Source organism: Aquarana catesbeiana, linkage group LG05, assembly GCF_042186555.1.
Source record: "Aquarana catesbeiana isolate 2022-GZ linkage group LG05, ASM4218655v1, whole genome shotgun sequence".
Classification (NCBI taxonomy): domain Eukaryota; kingdom Metazoa; phylum Chordata; class Amphibia; order Anura; family Ranidae; genus Aquarana; species Aquarana catesbeiana.
The window spans coordinates 643,584,946-643,604,698 of NC_133328.1; the positions used below are offsets into that span (position 1 = coordinate 643,584,946).

General features: G+C 44.7%; 1 protein-coding gene across 1 annotated transcript in view; it reads left to right on the forward strand.

Annotated features, from left to right (window-relative positions):
* Positions 1-19,753, forward strand: part of LOC141145627 (cyclic nucleotide-binding domain-containing protein 2-like) — a 72,766-nt gene that overhangs the window by 30,339 nt on the left and 22,674 nt on the right. The window contains exons 8-12 of the mRNA XM_073632457.1: positions 790-928; positions 1,762-1,873; positions 11,507-11,588; positions 12,082-12,226; positions 15,096-15,161. Coding sequence (XP_073488558.1) covers positions 790-928; positions 1,762-1,873; positions 11,507-11,588; positions 12,082-12,226; positions 15,096-15,161 — 544 coding nt within the window. The remainder of the gene's footprint in view (positions 1-789; positions 929-1,761; positions 1,874-11,506; positions 11,589-12,081; positions 12,227-15,095; positions 15,162-19,753) is intronic.

Here is a 19,753-nt window from a genome sequence, read left to right on the forward strand (position 1 = left end):
ATTCGGTCCAGATGTTCCACACTTTGTTGAACTTGGCTGGGCAACCCCGTGAGGAGTAGGTGGCCTTATAAAGTAGGAAAGAAGCATTTATCAGAGACTTCCAAAAATGTAAGGAGGGTGCCTCGTTCCATTTAACTACTTTGGCTTTCCTTGCGTCGAACAGCAGTAGACCCTTCAGGGTCTATCAGGGTCTTGGTTGCTCTGAGGAAAGCCAGGGAGCACACAAGGCTGAGCAAGCATACTTCCATGGTCAGAGGGATGGAAATAGTAGATAGTAGTTAAGGAGGAGATAAAATTAGTAACTTACTCCCAGAATCCTCTAACTTGAGGACATGACCAAAGCATATGTTTGAAGTCAGCCATTGTTTCCGTACCTTTCCAACTATGGGGGGGTAGGCCATTGCCCTTGGTCTACTTTGGTTTGGAGGGTCTTCACTCCAAATGGTGAGTGGATGTTCCTGATATGGATATGGAGGACTGGGAGGATATATGGGAATAACCCTTCCAACAGTTGGGGTCGGTCAAGGGATCGCCGAATCCAATTGAAGCTTGTTCATAGAGCCTACTTAACGCCACACAGATTAAACATAAAAATGCAGGTTTTTAAAAACGCAATTGAAAACCGCATCAACCTCATAGATGTGAACCTAGGGTGAAACTTTAAATCTGACTGGTAGATTTGAACAACACAGACAGTTCTTTCTTCAGACGATTTTGTTTTTTTTTCCTCCTGGAAATCCCCCGGAAGGACTTCACCTATACTCATCAGGGGACTCTCTCTTCTTCCAGATCTCTGGATCTCTTCTCCACCTGGTCCGATAAAAGCCTGGAGACGCTGGCCGACCACTGCAAGGCGGAGGAGTGCCACCACGGCCAGGTCATAGTCGAAGACACTCACGAGACCAAGAACATTATCTTTGTTACAAAGGTGATAATGTCAAGCAGAATTTTCCATTGAAAACTCCATCAAGTTACATTGTCACAGGGGTCCTTTAAAAAATATATATTATTTTCATTTATGTTATGTTTTTTTTTTCTGCATTGCTATCGGGAGGGGCTAACCTACTGAGGACCCTTGTCTCAATGGACCATTTTTAGCAATGGGCGAACCTAGCCTTTAATGCCGCGTACACACGAGCGGACTTTCCAGCAGACTTGGTCCGGTGGACCGGACTCCGTCGGACAATTCGATCGTGTGTGGGCTCCAGCGGACTTTTTTTTCCCCAAAAGTTCGACGGACCTAGAAATAAAAAATGTTTCAAATCTTTCTGACGGACTCGAGTCCGGTCAAAAATCCGCTCGTCTGTATGCTAGTCCTACGGACTAAAACCGACGCTAGGGCAGCTATTGGCTACTGGCTATCAACCTCCTAATTTTAGTCCGGTCGTACGTCATCACGTACAAATCCGTCGGACTTTGGTGTTATCGTGTGTAGGCAAGTCCATTCGTTGGGAAAGTCCGTTGGAAGTCCGTCAGACCAGTCCGGTCGAAAAGTCAGCTCGTGTGTACGCAGCATAAGCCTTGATGAAGGGGGAGATTGGACCCCTGAAACACACTGGCTTCCTCTTTTGATATTCTACCTGTTTTTACCTTGGAATAAATTTATGATACTTTTCTATAGGAATACCACTAGGACAATCTTAGGGTCCAGTGCTACTTATTGACTTCCCCAAGTTGTCATTTCTTCTGACGCTCATGCCACACAATGTGTAAGTGACCAGGCTGTTTACCGCTCCTGTCTGTCTGTCTCTCTTGCTGCAGGGCCGCTGTGAAGTTCTACGTCTGGTGGATCTCAGCCGCTGTCCGTCTTTCCACAAGTGGATCAAACAGCACGAGGCTCTGCTGGGGAGGAACTCTCTGCTCCATCAATCCGGTGTGCATGGGGGTGAGGGTGCCATCGACGACAGTAGTATAGTAACCCTTCCAGGACCAGCATTATTTTATCTCAGGGACTTTTCTAACCTATGACAAAACTGCGTTTAGGTTACATTGCTTTGTCAGGTGATCACTGTCAAATGACTGCGATCGCCAGCTGGACATGTATGTGCTTGGACACAGACCAGGGAATTACCTAAGCTTCCTGTGCCATTATAATGGTGGGGGAATGTCACAAGTGCTACGATAACTAGGTGCCAGCCCCTTTGTTAGGAGCGATCAGTTCTCTGTTCTGCTGTGTCTATGACAGGCAGCACAGAGAACAGGAGAGCTGGAGCTGCATGCTTCAATCTCTCGGCCCGGGAGGGAGAAGGTGGGTTAGTAACTCTGCAGGCTCTGCTCGTGTAGTGTAATCACTGCTCATGCAGAGAGAGGGATGTGAACTGCCTGCTGACAAGTCACATCCCGTATGACTGGCCAGACCTGGTGGGAATCCGTAGCAGTTTTCTCTATTGAAAATGGCTATGTAACGAGCCCCTTGCTCGCTCGATTCCACTCTCCCGACACTCCTCTGCAGCTATAGAATCAGATTGCAGATTGGAACATCTGATGGTTCGGTCATCCGATGCTCCAGGACTAGAACTACAGCTATGTGCCGTTCTAATCCAGTTGTGTAGCTCAGAACAAACACCAGGCAGGCTGTATGTAAGTTCAACCAGGAATCTCTCTTATTGAAAAATACAGGCTCTTTTATACAATAAAAGAGGAGGTGCGTACCTCCGGCTCATATTACTCTGAACATACACCTGTGACCAGAAACCTAATTAACATGGGCTAATTAACTAATCCCTTTAGACAGCCTAGATGACTCAGACATGACCTTTAGGCCAGACTGGCCGTCTTGTAGCTCAGAGAACCCAATCAACATTATCACAATAGCAGAGTTAATTAACACAAACAACAATGGGGATCTAATGACTCTTAGATCCCATATTAGAGACTTATTTACAACACACATTCTAGCAGTCAACAGACAGACAGGTGGCTGGAATTGACACCAGCATCTCCCAACAGTATTTGTCCCAGCATTATGAATCAGCCACTATTTCTAATATGGCAAATCCAGGGTCCCCAGAGTCTGTGTGTCCTGGGGGACCAGGACCCGAATCCACAGTAATACCACCTCAAGGGTCCCCAGGCATACAGCTCACAAAGAGCACCGTTCCCCCAAATGCCAGGGCCCACGATCGATTGGCAAGAGGCTAGCATTCAGTTCCCTCCAAAAGTCTCTCTCCCGGCTAGGTCTGTCACATTTCTCCCCTTTCGGCAGGAGACTAACACAGGAGGAGACCCCAGACGGGTTGACTCCGAAGTTAGTCAGTAGTTCCAGTCCTCGAATGCCTGTACCCACACAGTACCCCAAACAAATTGTTCCAAACAAAGCATTACTCACCCAGCCAACCTCTGCCTCTCTCAGAGAACATATCTGCCGCTGGGGAGAGGCCTGGACTGGCCCTTCTCCCTGGAGTCCTTTCTGCCGCTGGAGAGAAGACAGGGTGTCGGGGCTGTCATGAATTCATGAAGAAATATATTTTATATTTCCTGGTAGAAACATGAGAGATGCTTAGGCCTCAAAAAGTAGATGAACTGTGATGTTGCAATAATTGAACTGTTGCCCTTTTGGAGACCTTTTGGACAAAATAGACGTTCTCGTGTTTTTCCAAGTTTTTCTACTACTTCAAATATTGAAGACTTTTACAAGCATGTATTGTGAGGAAAACTCATGGAACAATGACTGCTCTCGTCACAAAACAAGGAGAGATTTACATGGTATTAGTGAATAAACGAAAACTACCCTTACAGCCATAGGATACAAGGTTATACAGACTATTCTCACATAGAAATAACCTCACCTGGCCTAAACCTATTGTGTTCAAGTGATGAACTGTTTAAATAGCTAACACCTTGGCTAACAAAACCCATTGTGTGAATTTTAGGAACTGTTTAGACAAACAAGTCATCTTTAAACATCCAGTGGGAAAGATTTGAAGTTGGTGCAAATCAAAAATATTTTAAAAGTATCTATAAGGTTATTATAAGTCATTTCAAACTATCTATGACATTGTAGGTCACAGAGACATATTATAATTTTGGCATCTGCGGACCCATCAACTTTGGTATGAAGAAAATATATATGAAAGTGTGATTTTATAAGTAGAAGTGTCTTAAGAAACTAATTAGATTAGGAAAAACATATAATTATGATTATAACTATATAAGACTGTAGCCTATGCTTAGATAAATGAATATTCATTGGAGATACCAGAATTATACAGGTATCCATATAGATAATCATTTTTAGGTAGTATTGATTAATATATATAACAACGTGTGTATTTCATAAATAGACCAGTTTTTATAGACATACGTTTATAGAGATACATATATATAACCAAGTTATGTAATGGTGACTAATCAAGATTGTACTGAGTGTATTTTACATTAGACCGATTACCAGAATATTTAAAGGTATATACTTATCCTTACCATTATACATATTATGAAAATAGAACGTATTAACTTAAAAGGATAGACTCAAAACACAGGTGAGACACCTGGTGGTTGAAGGTGGTATTATTTGAACTCACTAAATTTCCAGAGAAGGTTAATAATTAAGTCTCTTAAACCAATGGAGAGTGAGCCAAACCTTCTGGACAGAGCCATTATAATTTTTATGGTCTTATTATCTGAAATGGTATTTAGAGGCAAGTAAGATGCCAAAGAGAGAAAAAAAGGAAGGAAGCTCAGGGATCCACCCTGAGGGGGGACAATGGGAGATACAGACACTCCCAGACTGACACTCATGCACCATGCATGAATACATATCTTTACATTCATGAAGATTCCTCGACACCTAATACTTAGAACTCGGAGGTCACAAGAAGTAAATCCTCTTTAAGAGTATCCATTTTGAAACTACGGCAGCCATCTTAACTCTGGTAACCAGCCGATAGGAACTGTAGCCATCCTGGAATGGGTAATTATGTCATGTTTATTTTATCTTGTATGTTCTCTCAAATATTGATGTATTGAATATTATACAATTGATAATCATTCTCCCAAATCAATAACCGCCTTGTAGATTTTTCTCTAAAGATTCAAATTTTTCATCATATTTTTCTTTTTGCATAGTTGCCACATTTATTGACAATACAAACGTCTAATTTATTTCGCATTTTTAACCACTTACTTACCTGCAGTATAGTAACGGTTGTATGTGTGAAATACAGACGTTCTGTTTAACCACTTCAATACCAGGCACTTAGACACCTTCCCGCCCAGCCCAATTTTCAGCTTTCAGCGCTGTCGCAATTTGAATGACAATTGCGCGGTCATGCTACACTGTACCCAAACAAATTTTTTATCATTTTGTTCCCACAAATAGAGCTTTCTTTTGGCGGTATTTGATCACCTTTGCAGTTTTTATTTTTTGCGCAACAAATAAAAAAAGACCGAAAATTTTGAAAAAAAACAAGTTTTTCTTTGTTTCTGTTAAAACTTTTTGTAAATAAGTACGTTTTCTTCTTCAATGACGGGCACTGATATGGCTGCACTGACGGGCACTGATACGGCGGCACTGATGGGCACCGATGAGGTGGCACCGATGAGGTGGCACTGATGAGGTGGCACTGACGGGCACTGATGATGGGCACTAATAGGCGGCACTGATGGGCACTGATAGGTGGCACCGATGGGCACTGATAGGTGGCACTGGTATGCGGCACTGATGGGTACTCATAGGTGGCACGGATGGGCACTTATAGGCGGCACTGATGGGCACTCATAGGTGGCATTGATGGGCACTCGTAGGTGGCATTGATGGTTACTTATGGGTGGCACTGATAGTTGGCACAGATGGGCACGGATGGGCACTGATAGATGGGCACTGATGGGCACTGACAGGTGGCATGAATGGACACTGATGGGTGGCACTGATGGCATTACTTGTTTGCAGTGATGCCCCTAAGGGTGGCATTGCTGGGCATCACTGCAACATAATTGTGCCAATCAGTGCCCATTTGTGGGCACTGATTGGCACAGATTTGGCACACTGGGCACATGTGGATGGCCATGGGGTACATACCTGGCCATCCACATGTTGCCCCTTCCCTGGTGGTCCTAGTGGCGATCCCTGGTGGTCCAGTGTGGTGATCTGCGGGGGGGGGGCTGCGCTGATAAACAATCAGCGCAGACCCCCCCTGCCAGGAGAGCCGCCGATCGGCTCTCCTCTACTTGCGTCTGTCAGACGCGAGTGAGGAAGAGCCGATCAACGGCTCTTCCTATTGACAGCGTGATCAGCCGTGATTGGACACGGCTGATCACGTGGTAAAGAGCCTCCGCCGGAGGCTTTTTACCAAGATCAGTGTAGCGGTGTGTCAGACTGACACACCGCTCCACCGATCGCCGCGATGCGCGCCCCCGGGGGCGCGCTGCGGCATGTTATCCTGCTGGACGTCATATGACGTCCAGTCAGGATAACAGAACCACTTCCCGGACGTCAATCCGCTATAGGGCGGGCGGGAAGTGGTAAATTGTCAAGTTCACAAGGTTATTGATTCTACCGAGAATTTATCATGGTGGTATTATGCCAAAGGGACGGTACGCCCATTTTTGCAAGTGTTTTTATTGATTTTCAAGACGTTCATGTAACGCAATGCGTATCTTAATTTCATGTGATTATTTGTTTTTGTCAACCAATAAATAACTGTTTCGTATGCTCACGTCTCCGTGAATAAGTTTCACATGCACAGACTGTGTCATATAGATTGATTTTGTATCTTAAAAATATCCTCGTTAAAAATTACTCAATAATAATTATTGTGCGGGAAACCTGTCCTTAAAAAGGCACAACTTATTACTACTTATTAGTCACGACAGGGCTCACTCCGTCATGCTGTTGGGGATCTGGGCCGACTGCCCAGCATCCCTGGGGTATACAGGTGGTGACTGAAGTCCCATCCACCTTCACAGGAAATCCATCCTCTGTTAGTTGAGGGCAGAGGCCAGCAGTATTCGGCCCTGTTGCCAGCCCTTCTGCTGGAAACCCCACACCATCTGCTCCGGCTAACTGTTGGGGAGGGAGGCTGGCTTCCTCCACTCCCAAACTGTGTAGCTGCCATTGGGGAGGTGAGCCAGCTGCTTCCTTTTCCATTCCCTCATCTGGATGTTGAGACGATATGTCTGTGGTACTGTCTCCCAGGTGCACGGATCTTTGCTTGGGAGGAAAGACCACTTCCTCCACCCTGGCCAACTGTTGGGGAGGGACGACGAACACCTCCTCTCCCTTCTCCCCCTGTATCCTGATCTGCTGCTGGGAAGTGACCACCTCCTTCTTACCCTGAGCCTCCGGAACCGCCACAGGTGTAGGGCAGAGATCTTGGACCCTCTGTCCGGTTGCCAGCGCTTCAGCTGGGGAAGTTCCTTGTAACTTCACAGATACTTCTGTTGGTGCTGGGCAGAGCACAGTGAAGTTTGGCCCTAATAACAGCTCTTCTTCTGCTGGAGGCTCACCAGGTTGTTCTTCCTCAGCAGAAAAGTCTATCAAATCCCCTGTCTCTGCAACTGGTGTCTGGGGATAAAGGTTCACTATCTCCTCTCCGTGGAACCCAGAAGATGCTATCAGTGCTGGGCAGAGGTTAACAGAGCTCTGCCCTGTTGTCAGCACTTCAGGTTTGGGGACGGCAATCTTCAGATTTTCCACTGCCGATTCTCTGGCATGCTGCTGGACAGGCACATTCCTCCATCCAAGATCATCCCATGCAGAAACAGGTTCATCAAGGTTAGTCAGCACTTGCTGCATCCGCCATAAGACCTCCGCCTCCATAGCTGTGGGGGCAGGTTGGCAAAGCACACTGTTACTCTGCCACATTGTCAACTCTTCAGCCAGGATTTCAGAGTTGTCAACTGGTATTTCCTGATAGTCCCAGGCAAAGGGAGCCCCACCCTGCTGATGAGCAGAGTCTAGCAGCTGTCTGTAGGCCATCTCAAGCTCCCATTCCTGAACCGCTAGAAACTCCAAATCTTCCTGTGCCCAGTGCACTTCCGAGACATTCAGTCTTTGCTCTCTGTGCTCCATTATTTCCTCCAAACGCCACTCTAGATCACTCCCAAAGTCAGGGTCCTCGGACAGCCTCCAGTATAACAATCCCAGGCCATCATAGTCAAAGCCTTCCGTGGGGATGTCATCCGCTGTCCACGGGCACACTTGGGCTACATACCACTGGAGGGCTCTGTAGCTCTCGTCCAACCGCATTTCTGCCCGGATCAGCCTGCTTAACTCAGCTGTCCACTCCTGGTTCGGCTGTTCCCCCAATAACAGCATTCGCACTTCATACTGTGACCAGTACCTTACATGGATGGAGGGGAGAACTTTTCCCTGGTTTCGCTGCTCATGGGCTAGCGCTTCCTTCCAGAGTTCGCAGCGGATAGAATCAAACCATCCCAGCAGGACCTGCTCTGATACTAGTCCTCTGTGCTGTATCTGCATCTCTTGCAACTCCTTCTGAATTCCTCATCCATGGTGGCTGGTATCTGTACCTCTCCTCTCCTGCTATCTGGACCTTGGATCCAGGTGATGGTTTAGATGTGTTCACGGCAAGGAAGCACGATCCCACCATTCCCTTCACGGCTCTCAAGTAAGTCTTTCAGCGTGGCTCTCCTGCAGGCTGGTTTGGAGTGTCCCAGTAACTGGAGAGCAAATCCCACGGCTGCCAACCAATGTAACGAGCCCCTGCTCGCTTGGTTCCACTCTCCCGATACTCCTCTGCGGCTATAGAATCAGACTGCAGATCGCAACATCTGATGGTTCGGTCATCCGATGCTCCGGGACTAGAACTACAGCTATGTGCCGTTCTAATCCAGTTGTGTAGCTCAGAACAAACCCCAGGCAGGCTGTATGTAAGTTCAACCAGGAATCTCTCTTATTGAAAAATACAGGCTCTTTTATACAATAAAAGAGGAGGTGCGTACCTCCGGCTCATATTACTCTGAACATACACCTGTGACCAGAAACCTAATTAACATGGGCTAATTAACTAATCCCTTTAGACAGCCTAGATGACTCAGACATGACCTTTAGGCCAGACTGGCCGTCTTGTAGCTCAGAGAACCCAATCAACATTATCACAATAGCAGAGTTAATTAGCACAAACAACAATGGGGATCTAATGACTCTTAGATCCCATACTAGAGACTTATTTACAACACACATTCTAGCAGGCAACAGACAGACAGGTGGCTGGAATTGACACCAGCACCTCCCAACAGTATTTGCCCCAGCATTTTGAATCAGCCACTATTTCTAATATGGCAAATCCAGGGTCCCCAGAGTCTGTGTGTCCTGGGGGACCAGGACCCGAATCCACAGTAATACCACCTCAAGTGTCCCCAGGCATACAGCTCACAAAGAGCACCGTTCCCCCAAATGCCAGGGCCCACGATCAATCGGCAAGAGGCTAGCATTCAGTCCCCTCCAAAAGTCTTTCTCCCTGCTAGGTCTGTCACAGGCTACATTCCTTCTGTTAATCAGGTGCAGACCTGTGCCAGTTTCTATTTCAGCCTGAAATAGAAAATGGCACGGGTGGCGAAGTAGAAACCAGCACAGGTCTACACCTGATTAACTGAGGGAATGTGGCAGTTTTCCGTGTAGAAAACAGCCACAGATTCCTGCCAGGTCTGCCCTGTCATACCTGATGTGAGCTATCAGCAGGCAGCCCAAATCTTTCTCTCTGCCTGTGAGTGCCAGTGCTTACACTACATGAGCTGAGCTTGTAGGGTTTACCCATCCTCCTCCCTCTTTTGCTCTAAACAGAACGGGGCGAGAGATCAGAGCATGCAGCTCCAGCTCTCCTGTTCTCTGTGCTGCCTGTCATAGACACTGCAGGACAGAGAACTGATCGCTCCTAATCACAAAGGGGCTCACACCCTTTTGTGAATTAGGAGCAGTATCTGCTCCATTTTTTATGTTTAGAAGCGTGGTGGTAGTAGCATGGTACTTGCAAACCTCAACTCACATTAAATGCATTAGCGTGCTGTAGTGCCCAGTACACTAAGGCAACAGACCTCCATTGTACATGGATTGCATGGATTGCAGTGCTCCATGGTAACACACTATTGTGTGCTGCATCAACATAAAATGGTGCATGACCTGTTTTTTTACTTTTTGGTTCATCACCACCCCATTTGTTTGAAAATAAAATGCATGTTAACACATATGCCCCGATGCAAGACACCTAGCTGCTACACTCACTGTTTCGTCACCAGGTTGACTGATGCCCAGCATTATTTAACCCACGTGATGTCATGACCAGACCTGTGACGCAATGACCAGACCTGTGACGCCATGACCAGACCTGTGACTCTATGACCAGACCTGTGACTCCATGACCAGACCTGTGACTCCATGACCAGACCTGTGACTCCATGACCAGACCTGTGACTCCATGACCAGACCTTTGACTCTATAACCAGACCTGTGACTCCATGACTAGATCTGTGATGCCATGACTAGACCTGTGAGGCCATGACCAGACCTGTGACACCATGACTAGACCTGTAACGCCATAATCAGACCTGTAACGCTATGACCAGACCTGTGATGTCATGACCAGACCTGTGATGTCATGACCAGACCTGTGACTCCATAACTAGACCTGTGACTCCATGACCAGACCTGTGACTCCATAACCAGACCTGTGACTCCATGACCAGACCTGTGACTCTATGACCAGACCCGTGACTCTATGACCAGACCCGTGACTCCATGACCAGACCTGTGACTCCATGACCAGACCTGTGACTCCATGACCAGACCTGTGACTCTATGACCAGACCTGTGACTCCATGACCAGACCTGTGACTCCATGACCAGACCTGTGACTCTATGACCAGACCTGTGACTCAATGACCAGACCTGTGACTCCATGACCAGACCTGTGACGCCATGACCAGACCTGTGACACCATGACTAGACCTGTGACGCCATGACCAGACCTGTGACTCCATGACTAGACCTGTGATGTCATGACCAGACCTGTGATGTCATGACCAGACCTGTGACTCCATGACCAGACCTGTGATGTCATGACCAGACCTGTGACTCCATGACTAGACCTGTGATGTCGTGATCAGACCTGTGACTTCGTGACCAGACCTGTGACGTCATGACCAGACCTGTGATGCCATGATCAGACCCGTGACTCCATGACCAGACCTGTGACGTCATGACCAGACCTGTAAAGCCATGACCAGACCTGTGACTCCATGACCAGATCTGTGATACTATGACCAGACCTGTGATGTCATGACCAGACACCTGGAAAAAAAATATATCTAAAGATTGGGGGGATTATTCCATTGGGAGGGCAAAAGCAAATGGAAAGAAAAAAATCCTTAGCCTGGAGTTGAGTTTTTAATGCAGCCAGTTACATTGAGCTGTGTGTTGCTGGAAAATGGCTGCCTTGGAGTGGCTGTCCAAGAGACCAGGCGCACACAAAGGCCAAAAACTATTTTTAAATGATGAATATCACCAATCAGATTATGTCTTCATATTGTTCTTTCTTGTTTATGACAGGAAAGGCCGAATCAAACTCCAGCGGTAATGGCGCCCTCTCCAGCACAATGAAGGAAGCGACAGACATCCTTCCAGAGAAGGGGTGAGTTTGGCGGGCCAATGACTTTCAATGTAAATGAAAGATATGTTTTTAGTTATTGGAGGTGCCTCCAGGTTAGGGCAAGGATTGATCTGTGCTCCCTTAGAATATGGGTTCTCAACCTGTGGCCCTCTAGCTGTTGTGAAACTACAAGTCCCATGAGACATTGCAAAGCTGATAAGGATGACTCCCAAAGGCAGAGGCATAATGGGACTTGCAGTTCTGCAACAGCGGGAAGGCCACGGGTTGAGCACCATTGCTTTAGGATATTGGCACAATGTGTTGAGTTTGTCATCTATGGTAGGGATTTCCAAACTACAGCTCGTTGGCCAAACCTGTCCCACTGCAATACTTTATCTGGCCCTCTACTGTAAGAGGGGAATTTAATGAGGACTCACATGTAAGAGGGACTTTGATAGGGACTCTGATGAAAGGGGTCTCTGAATAGGACTATGATGAACTCAAGTCTATTTGGAACTTTCTTTGCTTTATCCAGTAGTGTGTACTCGGTGGAAGACCTGGCCAGGAAATACGGTCTGCCCATGTCCTATGCTGAAGACCCCGGGAACCTGAACTTACCAAGAGAGCTGATGGCGGCAGTCTACCTACGTATAGACTCTCTACAACCTGGGCAATACTTTGTGAGTCTGCCTAATGATCCCCATTGGATTCTGAATGTTGGGCCGTATTACATCATGCTATGCTAGGGTCACCTCAATGGTATCCTGTTGTACAAGCTCTCCCCTGTATCATGTTATCACTAGGAGGAGTTTCTGGGTTTTCTGCAATCATGGGTTCGTGGGGAGTCCCCAGAATTCATGAATCACCAGGTTTTGGCCAAAAAAGTTTTCAGATTCCCTGCTAGAAATAAGGAACAACCTATAATGCATTGCGTAGATACAGTACTTCCCTGGTCAGCTGAGTGACAGCAGACAATAATTTGAAGAAATTTAAAGAAGTGCCATGACAATAAGAATATTATTTATGGTACCTTGGTCACCTCAATATGTATAGATAGGAAGGAAGAGGCTATGTTGGACTTTAACCACTTCAGCCCCGGAAGAATTGGCTGCTCAGTGACCAGGCCATTATTTGCGATACAGCACTGTGTCGCTTTAACTGACAATAGCGCGGTCATGCGACGCTGTACCCAAACAAAATTGAAGTCCTTTTTTTCCCACAAATAGAGCTTTCTTTTGGTGGTATTTGATCATCTCTGCGGTTTTTATTTTTTGCGCTATAAACAAAAAAGGGTGACAATTTTGAAAAAAACACAATATTTTGTACTTTTTGCTGTAATAAATAGCCCCAATTTGAAAAAAAAAAAAAAACTAATTTTTTCTCCTCGGTTTAGGCCGATATTAATTCTTCTACATATTTTTGGTAATAAAAATCGCAAAAAGCGTATATTGATTGGTTTGCGCAAAAAATTATAGCATCTACAAAATAGGGGATAGATTTATGGCATTTTTATTATTTTTTTTTACTGGTAATGGCGGCGATCTGTGATTTTTATCGGGACTGCGACATTATAGCGGACACATCAGACACGTTTGACACATTTTTGGGACCATTGGCATTTATACAGCGTTCAGTGCTATAAAAAAGCACCGATTACTGTGTAAATGTCACTGGCGGGGAAGGGATTAACACTAGGGGGCGATCAAGGGGTTAAATGTGTTCCCTATGTGTGTGTGCTAACTGTAGGGGGGATGGGACTGACTATAGGAGATGAGAGTAACTCACGATCTCTCTCTCCTCTCCTCACAGAACTGGGATGTGGGTGTTTACACACACGCACCCCTGTTCTGCCTCTCGTGCCCGCAATCGCTCGTGGCCGGCGGCCATCGCCACTGCTGGTCACGAGCATCGACACCCCCATTGTACAGTGGGCGCGCGCGCTATCCCGCTTAAAGGGACCGACGTACAGCTACGAAGGTTCCTGGGATCGTGCCGACCTGCCGCAGTATAATAACGGCGGCTGGTCGGCAAGTGGTTAAAGGTACAACTGATGCCAAACAGTCAGAAGTAAAATATTTAAATTTATCACAAAAATACATATAATGACAGATTTACAGATTAAAACAAATAGTGATAATCAAGGCAAAATTCTAAAGCTGCACCAGATCGTGACAACTAGAACATAGATACCACCTGTATATTGGTTGCTCTACATGTTTCGCAGGGCTTACATTTAGCCGCTTCTTCAGGAGCTTTCTACAGTTAGATGATTATCACATAACTATGAAGGTAGAGAAAATACATATTAGTCACAAAATACAATGAACAGATATGAGTACTTTATGTATACATATAATAGCATTTTTTTGTAAATAAAGCATCTGTTGTGAATCCCCCCAATGTCCAATTGTCTTACCAAGAGGCGTCGGATGGCCAGGGGCCCAAGAAAAGATGACCCACCCCGGAGGACACGGGAGCCCGCTGAGAGGCACAGGATACAAATGATAATAGTCTATTTAAGAAAAAGAATTGTAATCAGATATACTCAAAGACCATCCATCCAGAGTGGTGAGGAGGGATAAGCCGAACACCCAACCCCCCCCCCCCCACCCCCGGTTCGGTTCGCATCCAGAACTTGCGAACAGGCAGAAAATTTGCTCGAACACACGTACACCATTAAAGTCTATGGGACACGAACATGAATAATCAAAAGTGCTCATTTTAAAGGCTTATATGCAAGTTATTGCCATAAAAAGTGTTTGGGGACCTGGGTCCTGCCCCAGGGGACATGGATCAATGCAAAAAAAAGTTTTAAAAACGGACGTTTTTTCGGGAGCAGTGATTTTAATAATGCTTAAAGTGAAACAATAAAAGTGAAATATTCCTTTAAATTTCGTACCTGGGGGGGTGTCTATAGTATGCCTGTAAAGGGGCGCATGTTTCCCGTGTTTAGAACAGTCCGAGAGCAAAATTACATTTCTAAAGGAAAGAAAAGTCATTTAAAAGTGCTAGCGCTAGTGCCGGCTATTAATGAATTGTCAGACAATATACATAAAAGTCATTGAAAGTCATTGAAAAAAATAAATGTATGGGGGTCCCCCAAAATGCCATCACCAGGCCCTTCAGGTCTGGTATGGAAAATAAGGGGAACTCCGCACCAAAATTAAAAAAAAATGATATTGATTCCGCTCAATATCACTTGACCCCCTCCTCCTTCCCCTACAGCTGTCTTGCTGATTTTAGCCACAAATGTCCAAAGATGGTCGAATGGAAGAAACAAAATTACCAGAATGTAGTTTTTAAATATTGAGGCTGGCCTATTAACGTTGCTGCCCTAGGCAGTCCTGCCCGGAGGTTACCTATGATGAGGGGAGACCCACATTTCTTCTATGGGGGTCCCCTTGCACTCTGTTTCTGCACTGAGCTGTGTCGGCTCCTTTGGACCACATTTCACTGATGGAGCGGATTGTCCATAAATCAGTCATTACTGTCTATAAATGTCTGTCATAAACCATGTGATGTATCTTATTTGTTCCTTTCCCCCCACAGAGAGGAGTGGATGTAGATTATATCACGTCTTGCTTCGAGAAGCAGGGACTCAAATCACCTGAACAGGTATTTCCTTTATAATATTATAATGAAAATAATTGTTTTACCAAGTTAAAGAGTTTCTAAAGGCAATTTTTTTTTATATTAAAACAATAAACACACTTGCCTGCTCTGTGCAATGGTAGTGCACAGAGCAGCCCTGAACCTCTTCCTCTGGGGTCCCCTGCAGGCACTCTCAGCTCCTTCTCTTCCAGACGCTTGCTATGGGTACAGACATGTAGTCCTGTTTCCAAGCTGGGCTGTGCACATCCATAGACACACACAGCCTGGTTTGGACGCCCCCCCCCCCACCCCTGCTCCCTCCTCACAGGCTCCCATTGTTGCCTTAGTCCCTATAAGCCGAAGGTGAGGAGGGAGAAGAGATGCAGGTAAGTATCCACTGACACCAGAGATCATGTCTGAAAAGAAAAGATTCTTTCCCATTGGCCACCAATATACAGTAAGGAGCACTCTTCCCAATGACCATCAATGGAGGGAGCATTCTTCTCACTGATCACCAATGTAAGGAACATTCTTCTCACTGATCACCAATGTAAGGAACATTCTTCTCACTGATCATCAATGTAAGGAACATTCTTCTCACTGATCACCAATGTAAGGAACATTCTTCTCACTGATCACCAATGTAAGGAACATTCTTCCCACTGATCACCAATGTAAGGAACATTCTTCTCACTGATCACCAATGTAAGGAACATTCTTCTCACTGATCACCAATGTAAGGAACATTCTTCTCACTGATCACCAATGTAAGGAACATTCTTCTCACTGATCACCAATGTAAGGAGCATTCTTCCCACTGATCACCAATGTAAGGAACATTCTTCTCACTGATCACCAATGTAAGGAACATTCTTCTCACTGATCACCAATGTAAGGAACATTCTTCTCACTGATCACCAATGTAAGGAACATTCTTCTCACTGATCACCAATGTAAGGAACATTCTTCCCACTGATCATCAATGTAAGGGACATTCTTCTCACTAATCACCAATGTAAGGAACATTCTTCTCACTGATCACCAATGTAAGGAACATTCTTCTCACTGATTACCAATGTAAGGAACATTCTTCTCACTGATCACCAATGTAAGGAACATTCTTCCCACTGATCATCAATGTAAGGGACATTCTTCTCACTAATCACCAATGTAAGGAACATTCTTCTCACTGATCACCAATGTAAGGAACATTCTTCTCACTGATCACCAATGTAAGGAACATTCTTCTCACTGATCACCAATGTAAGGAACATTCTTCTCACTGATCACCAATGTAAGGAACATTCTTCTCACTGATCACCAATGTAAGGAACATTCTTCCCACTGACTACCAATGTAAGGAACATTCTTCTCACTGATCACCAATGTAAGGAACATTCTTCTCACTGATCACCAATGTAAGGAACATTCTTCTCACTGATCACCAATGTAAGGGACATTCTTCTCACTGATCACCAATGTAAGGAACATTCTTCTCACTGATCACCAATGTAAGGAACATTCTTCTCACTGATCACCAATGTAAGGAACATTCTTCCCACTGATCACCAATGTAAGGAACATTCTTCTCACTGATCACCAATGTAAGGAACATTCTTCTCACTGATCACCAATGTAAGGGACATTCTTCTCACTGATCACCAATGTAAGGAACATTCTTCTCACTGATCACCAATGTAAGGAACATTCTTCTCACTGATCACCAATGTAAGGGACATTCTTCTCACTGATCACCAATGTAAGGAACATTCTTCTCACTGATCACCAATGTAAGGAACATTCTTCTCACTGATCACCAATGTAAGGAACATTCTTCTCACTGATCACCAATGTAAGGAACATTCTTCTCACTGATCACCAATGTAAGGAACATTCTTCTCACTGATCATCAATGTAAGGAACATTCTTCCCACTGATCACCAATGTAAGGAACATTCTTCTCACTGATCACCAATGTAAGGAACATTCTTCTCACTGATCACCAATGTAAGGAACATTCTTCCCACTGACTACCAATGTAAGGAACATTCTTCTCACTGATCACCAATGTAAGGAACATTCTTCTCACTGATCACCAATGTAAGGAACATTCTTCTCACTGATCACCAATGTAAGGAACATTCTTCTCACTGATCACCAATGTAAGGAACATTCTTCCCACTGACTACCAATGTAAGGAACATTCTTCTCACTAATCACCAATGTAAGGAACATTCTTCTCACTGATCACCAATTTAAGGAACATTCTTCTCACTGATCACCAATGTAAGGAACATTCTTCTCACTGATCACCAATGTAAGGAACATTCTTCCCACTGACTACCAATGTAAGGAACATTCTTCTCACTGATCACCAATGTAAGGAACATTCTTCTCACTGATCACCAATGTAAGGAACATTCTTCTCACTGATCACCAATGTAAGGAACATTCTTCTCACTGATCACCAATGTAAGGAACATTCTTCCCACTGATCACCAATGTAAGGAACATTCTTCTCACTGATCACCAATGTAAGGAACATTCTTCTCACTGATCACCAATGTAAGGGACATTCTTCTCACTGATCACCAATGTAAGGAACATTCTTCTCACTGATCACCAATGTAAGGAACATTCTTCTCACTGATCACCAATGTAAGGGACATTCTTCTCACTGATCACCAATGTAAGGAACATTCTTCCCACTGACTACCAATGTAAGGAACATTCTTCTCACTGATCACCAATGTAAGGGACATTCTTCTCACTGATCACCAATGTAAGGAACATTCTTCCCACTGATCACCAATGTAAGGAACATTCTTCCCACTGATCACCAATGTAAGGAACATTCTTCTCACTGATCACCAATGTAAGGAACATTCTTCTCACTGATCACCAATGTAAGGAACATTCTTCTCACTGATCACCAATGTAAGGAACATTCTTCCCACTGACTACCAATGTAAGGAACATTCTTCTCACTGATCACCAATGTAAGGAACATTCTTCTCACTGATCACCAATGTAAGGAACATTCTTCTCACTGATCACCAATGTAAGGAACATTCTTCCCACTGATCACCAATGTAAGGAACATTCTTCTCACTGATCACCAATGTAAGGAACATTCTTCTCACTGATCACCAATGTAAGGGACATTCTTCTCACTGATCACCAATGTAAGGAACATTCTTCTCACTGATCACCAATGTAAGGAACATTCTTCTCACTGATCACCAATGTAAGGGACATTCTTCTCACTGATCACCAATGTAAGGAACATTCTTCCCACTGACTACCAATGTAAGGAACATTCTTCTCACTGATCACCAATGTAAGGGACATTCTTCTCACTGATCACCAATGTAAGGAACATTCTTCCCACTGATCACCAATGTAAGGAACATTCTTCCCACTGATCACCAATGTAAGGAACATTCTTCTCACTGATCACCAATGTAAGGAACATTCTTCCCACTGATCACCAATGTAAGGAACATTCTTCCCACTGATCACCAATGTAAGGAACATTCTTCTCACTGATCACCAATATAAGGAACATTCTTCCCACTGATCACCAATGTAAGGAACATTCTTCCCACTGATCACCAATGTAAGGAACATTCTTCCCACTGATCACCAATGTAAGGAACATTCTTCCCACTGATCACCAATGTAAGGAACATTCTTCCCACTGATCATCAATGTAAGGAACATTCTTCCCACTGACCACCAATGTAAGGAGCATTCTTCTCACTGATCACCAATGTAAGGAACATTCTTCTCACTGATCACCAATGTAAGGAGCATTCTTCTCACTGACCACCAATGTAAGGAGCATTCTTCTCACTGATCACCAATGTAAGGAACATTCTTCCCACTGATCACCAATGTAAGGAACATTCTTCTCACTGATCACCAATGTAAGGAACATTCTTCTCACCGATCACCAATGTAAGGAACATTCTTCCCACTGATCACCAATGTAAGGAACATTCTTCCCACCGATCACCAATGTAAGGAACATTCTTCACACTGATCACCAATGTAAGGAGCATTCTTCCCACTGACCACCAATGTAAGGAACATTCTTCTCACTGATCACCAATGTAAGGAGCATTCTTCTCACTGATCACCAATGTAAGGAACATTCTTCCCACTGATCACCAATGTAAGGAACATTCTTCCCACTGATCACCAATGTAAGGAACATTCTTACCATAGGCCACCAATATAAGAAGCATTCTTCCCAATGACAACCAATGTAAGGAGCATTCTTCCAACTGACCTCAATGTAAGGACACTGACCATCAATGTAAGGGGTATTCTTTCGATTTGACCACTGTAAGGAACACTCTTCCCACTGACCATAAATATAGAGGTCATTCTTCACACTGACCACCATTGAAATGGCCATTTTTCTCATAAATGACCATTGTAATAGGCATTTTTCATACTGACCACCAGCGCAAGGAAGACCTTCCCTCATTGACTACCAATGGGGTGTGGCTAATGCATCTGCAGATATAATCACTGTTATCACGGGTTACCTGAGACCTGGACATAATTTTTGAGGGTTCCTCCATGGTAAAAGGCTGAGAAAGGCTGCT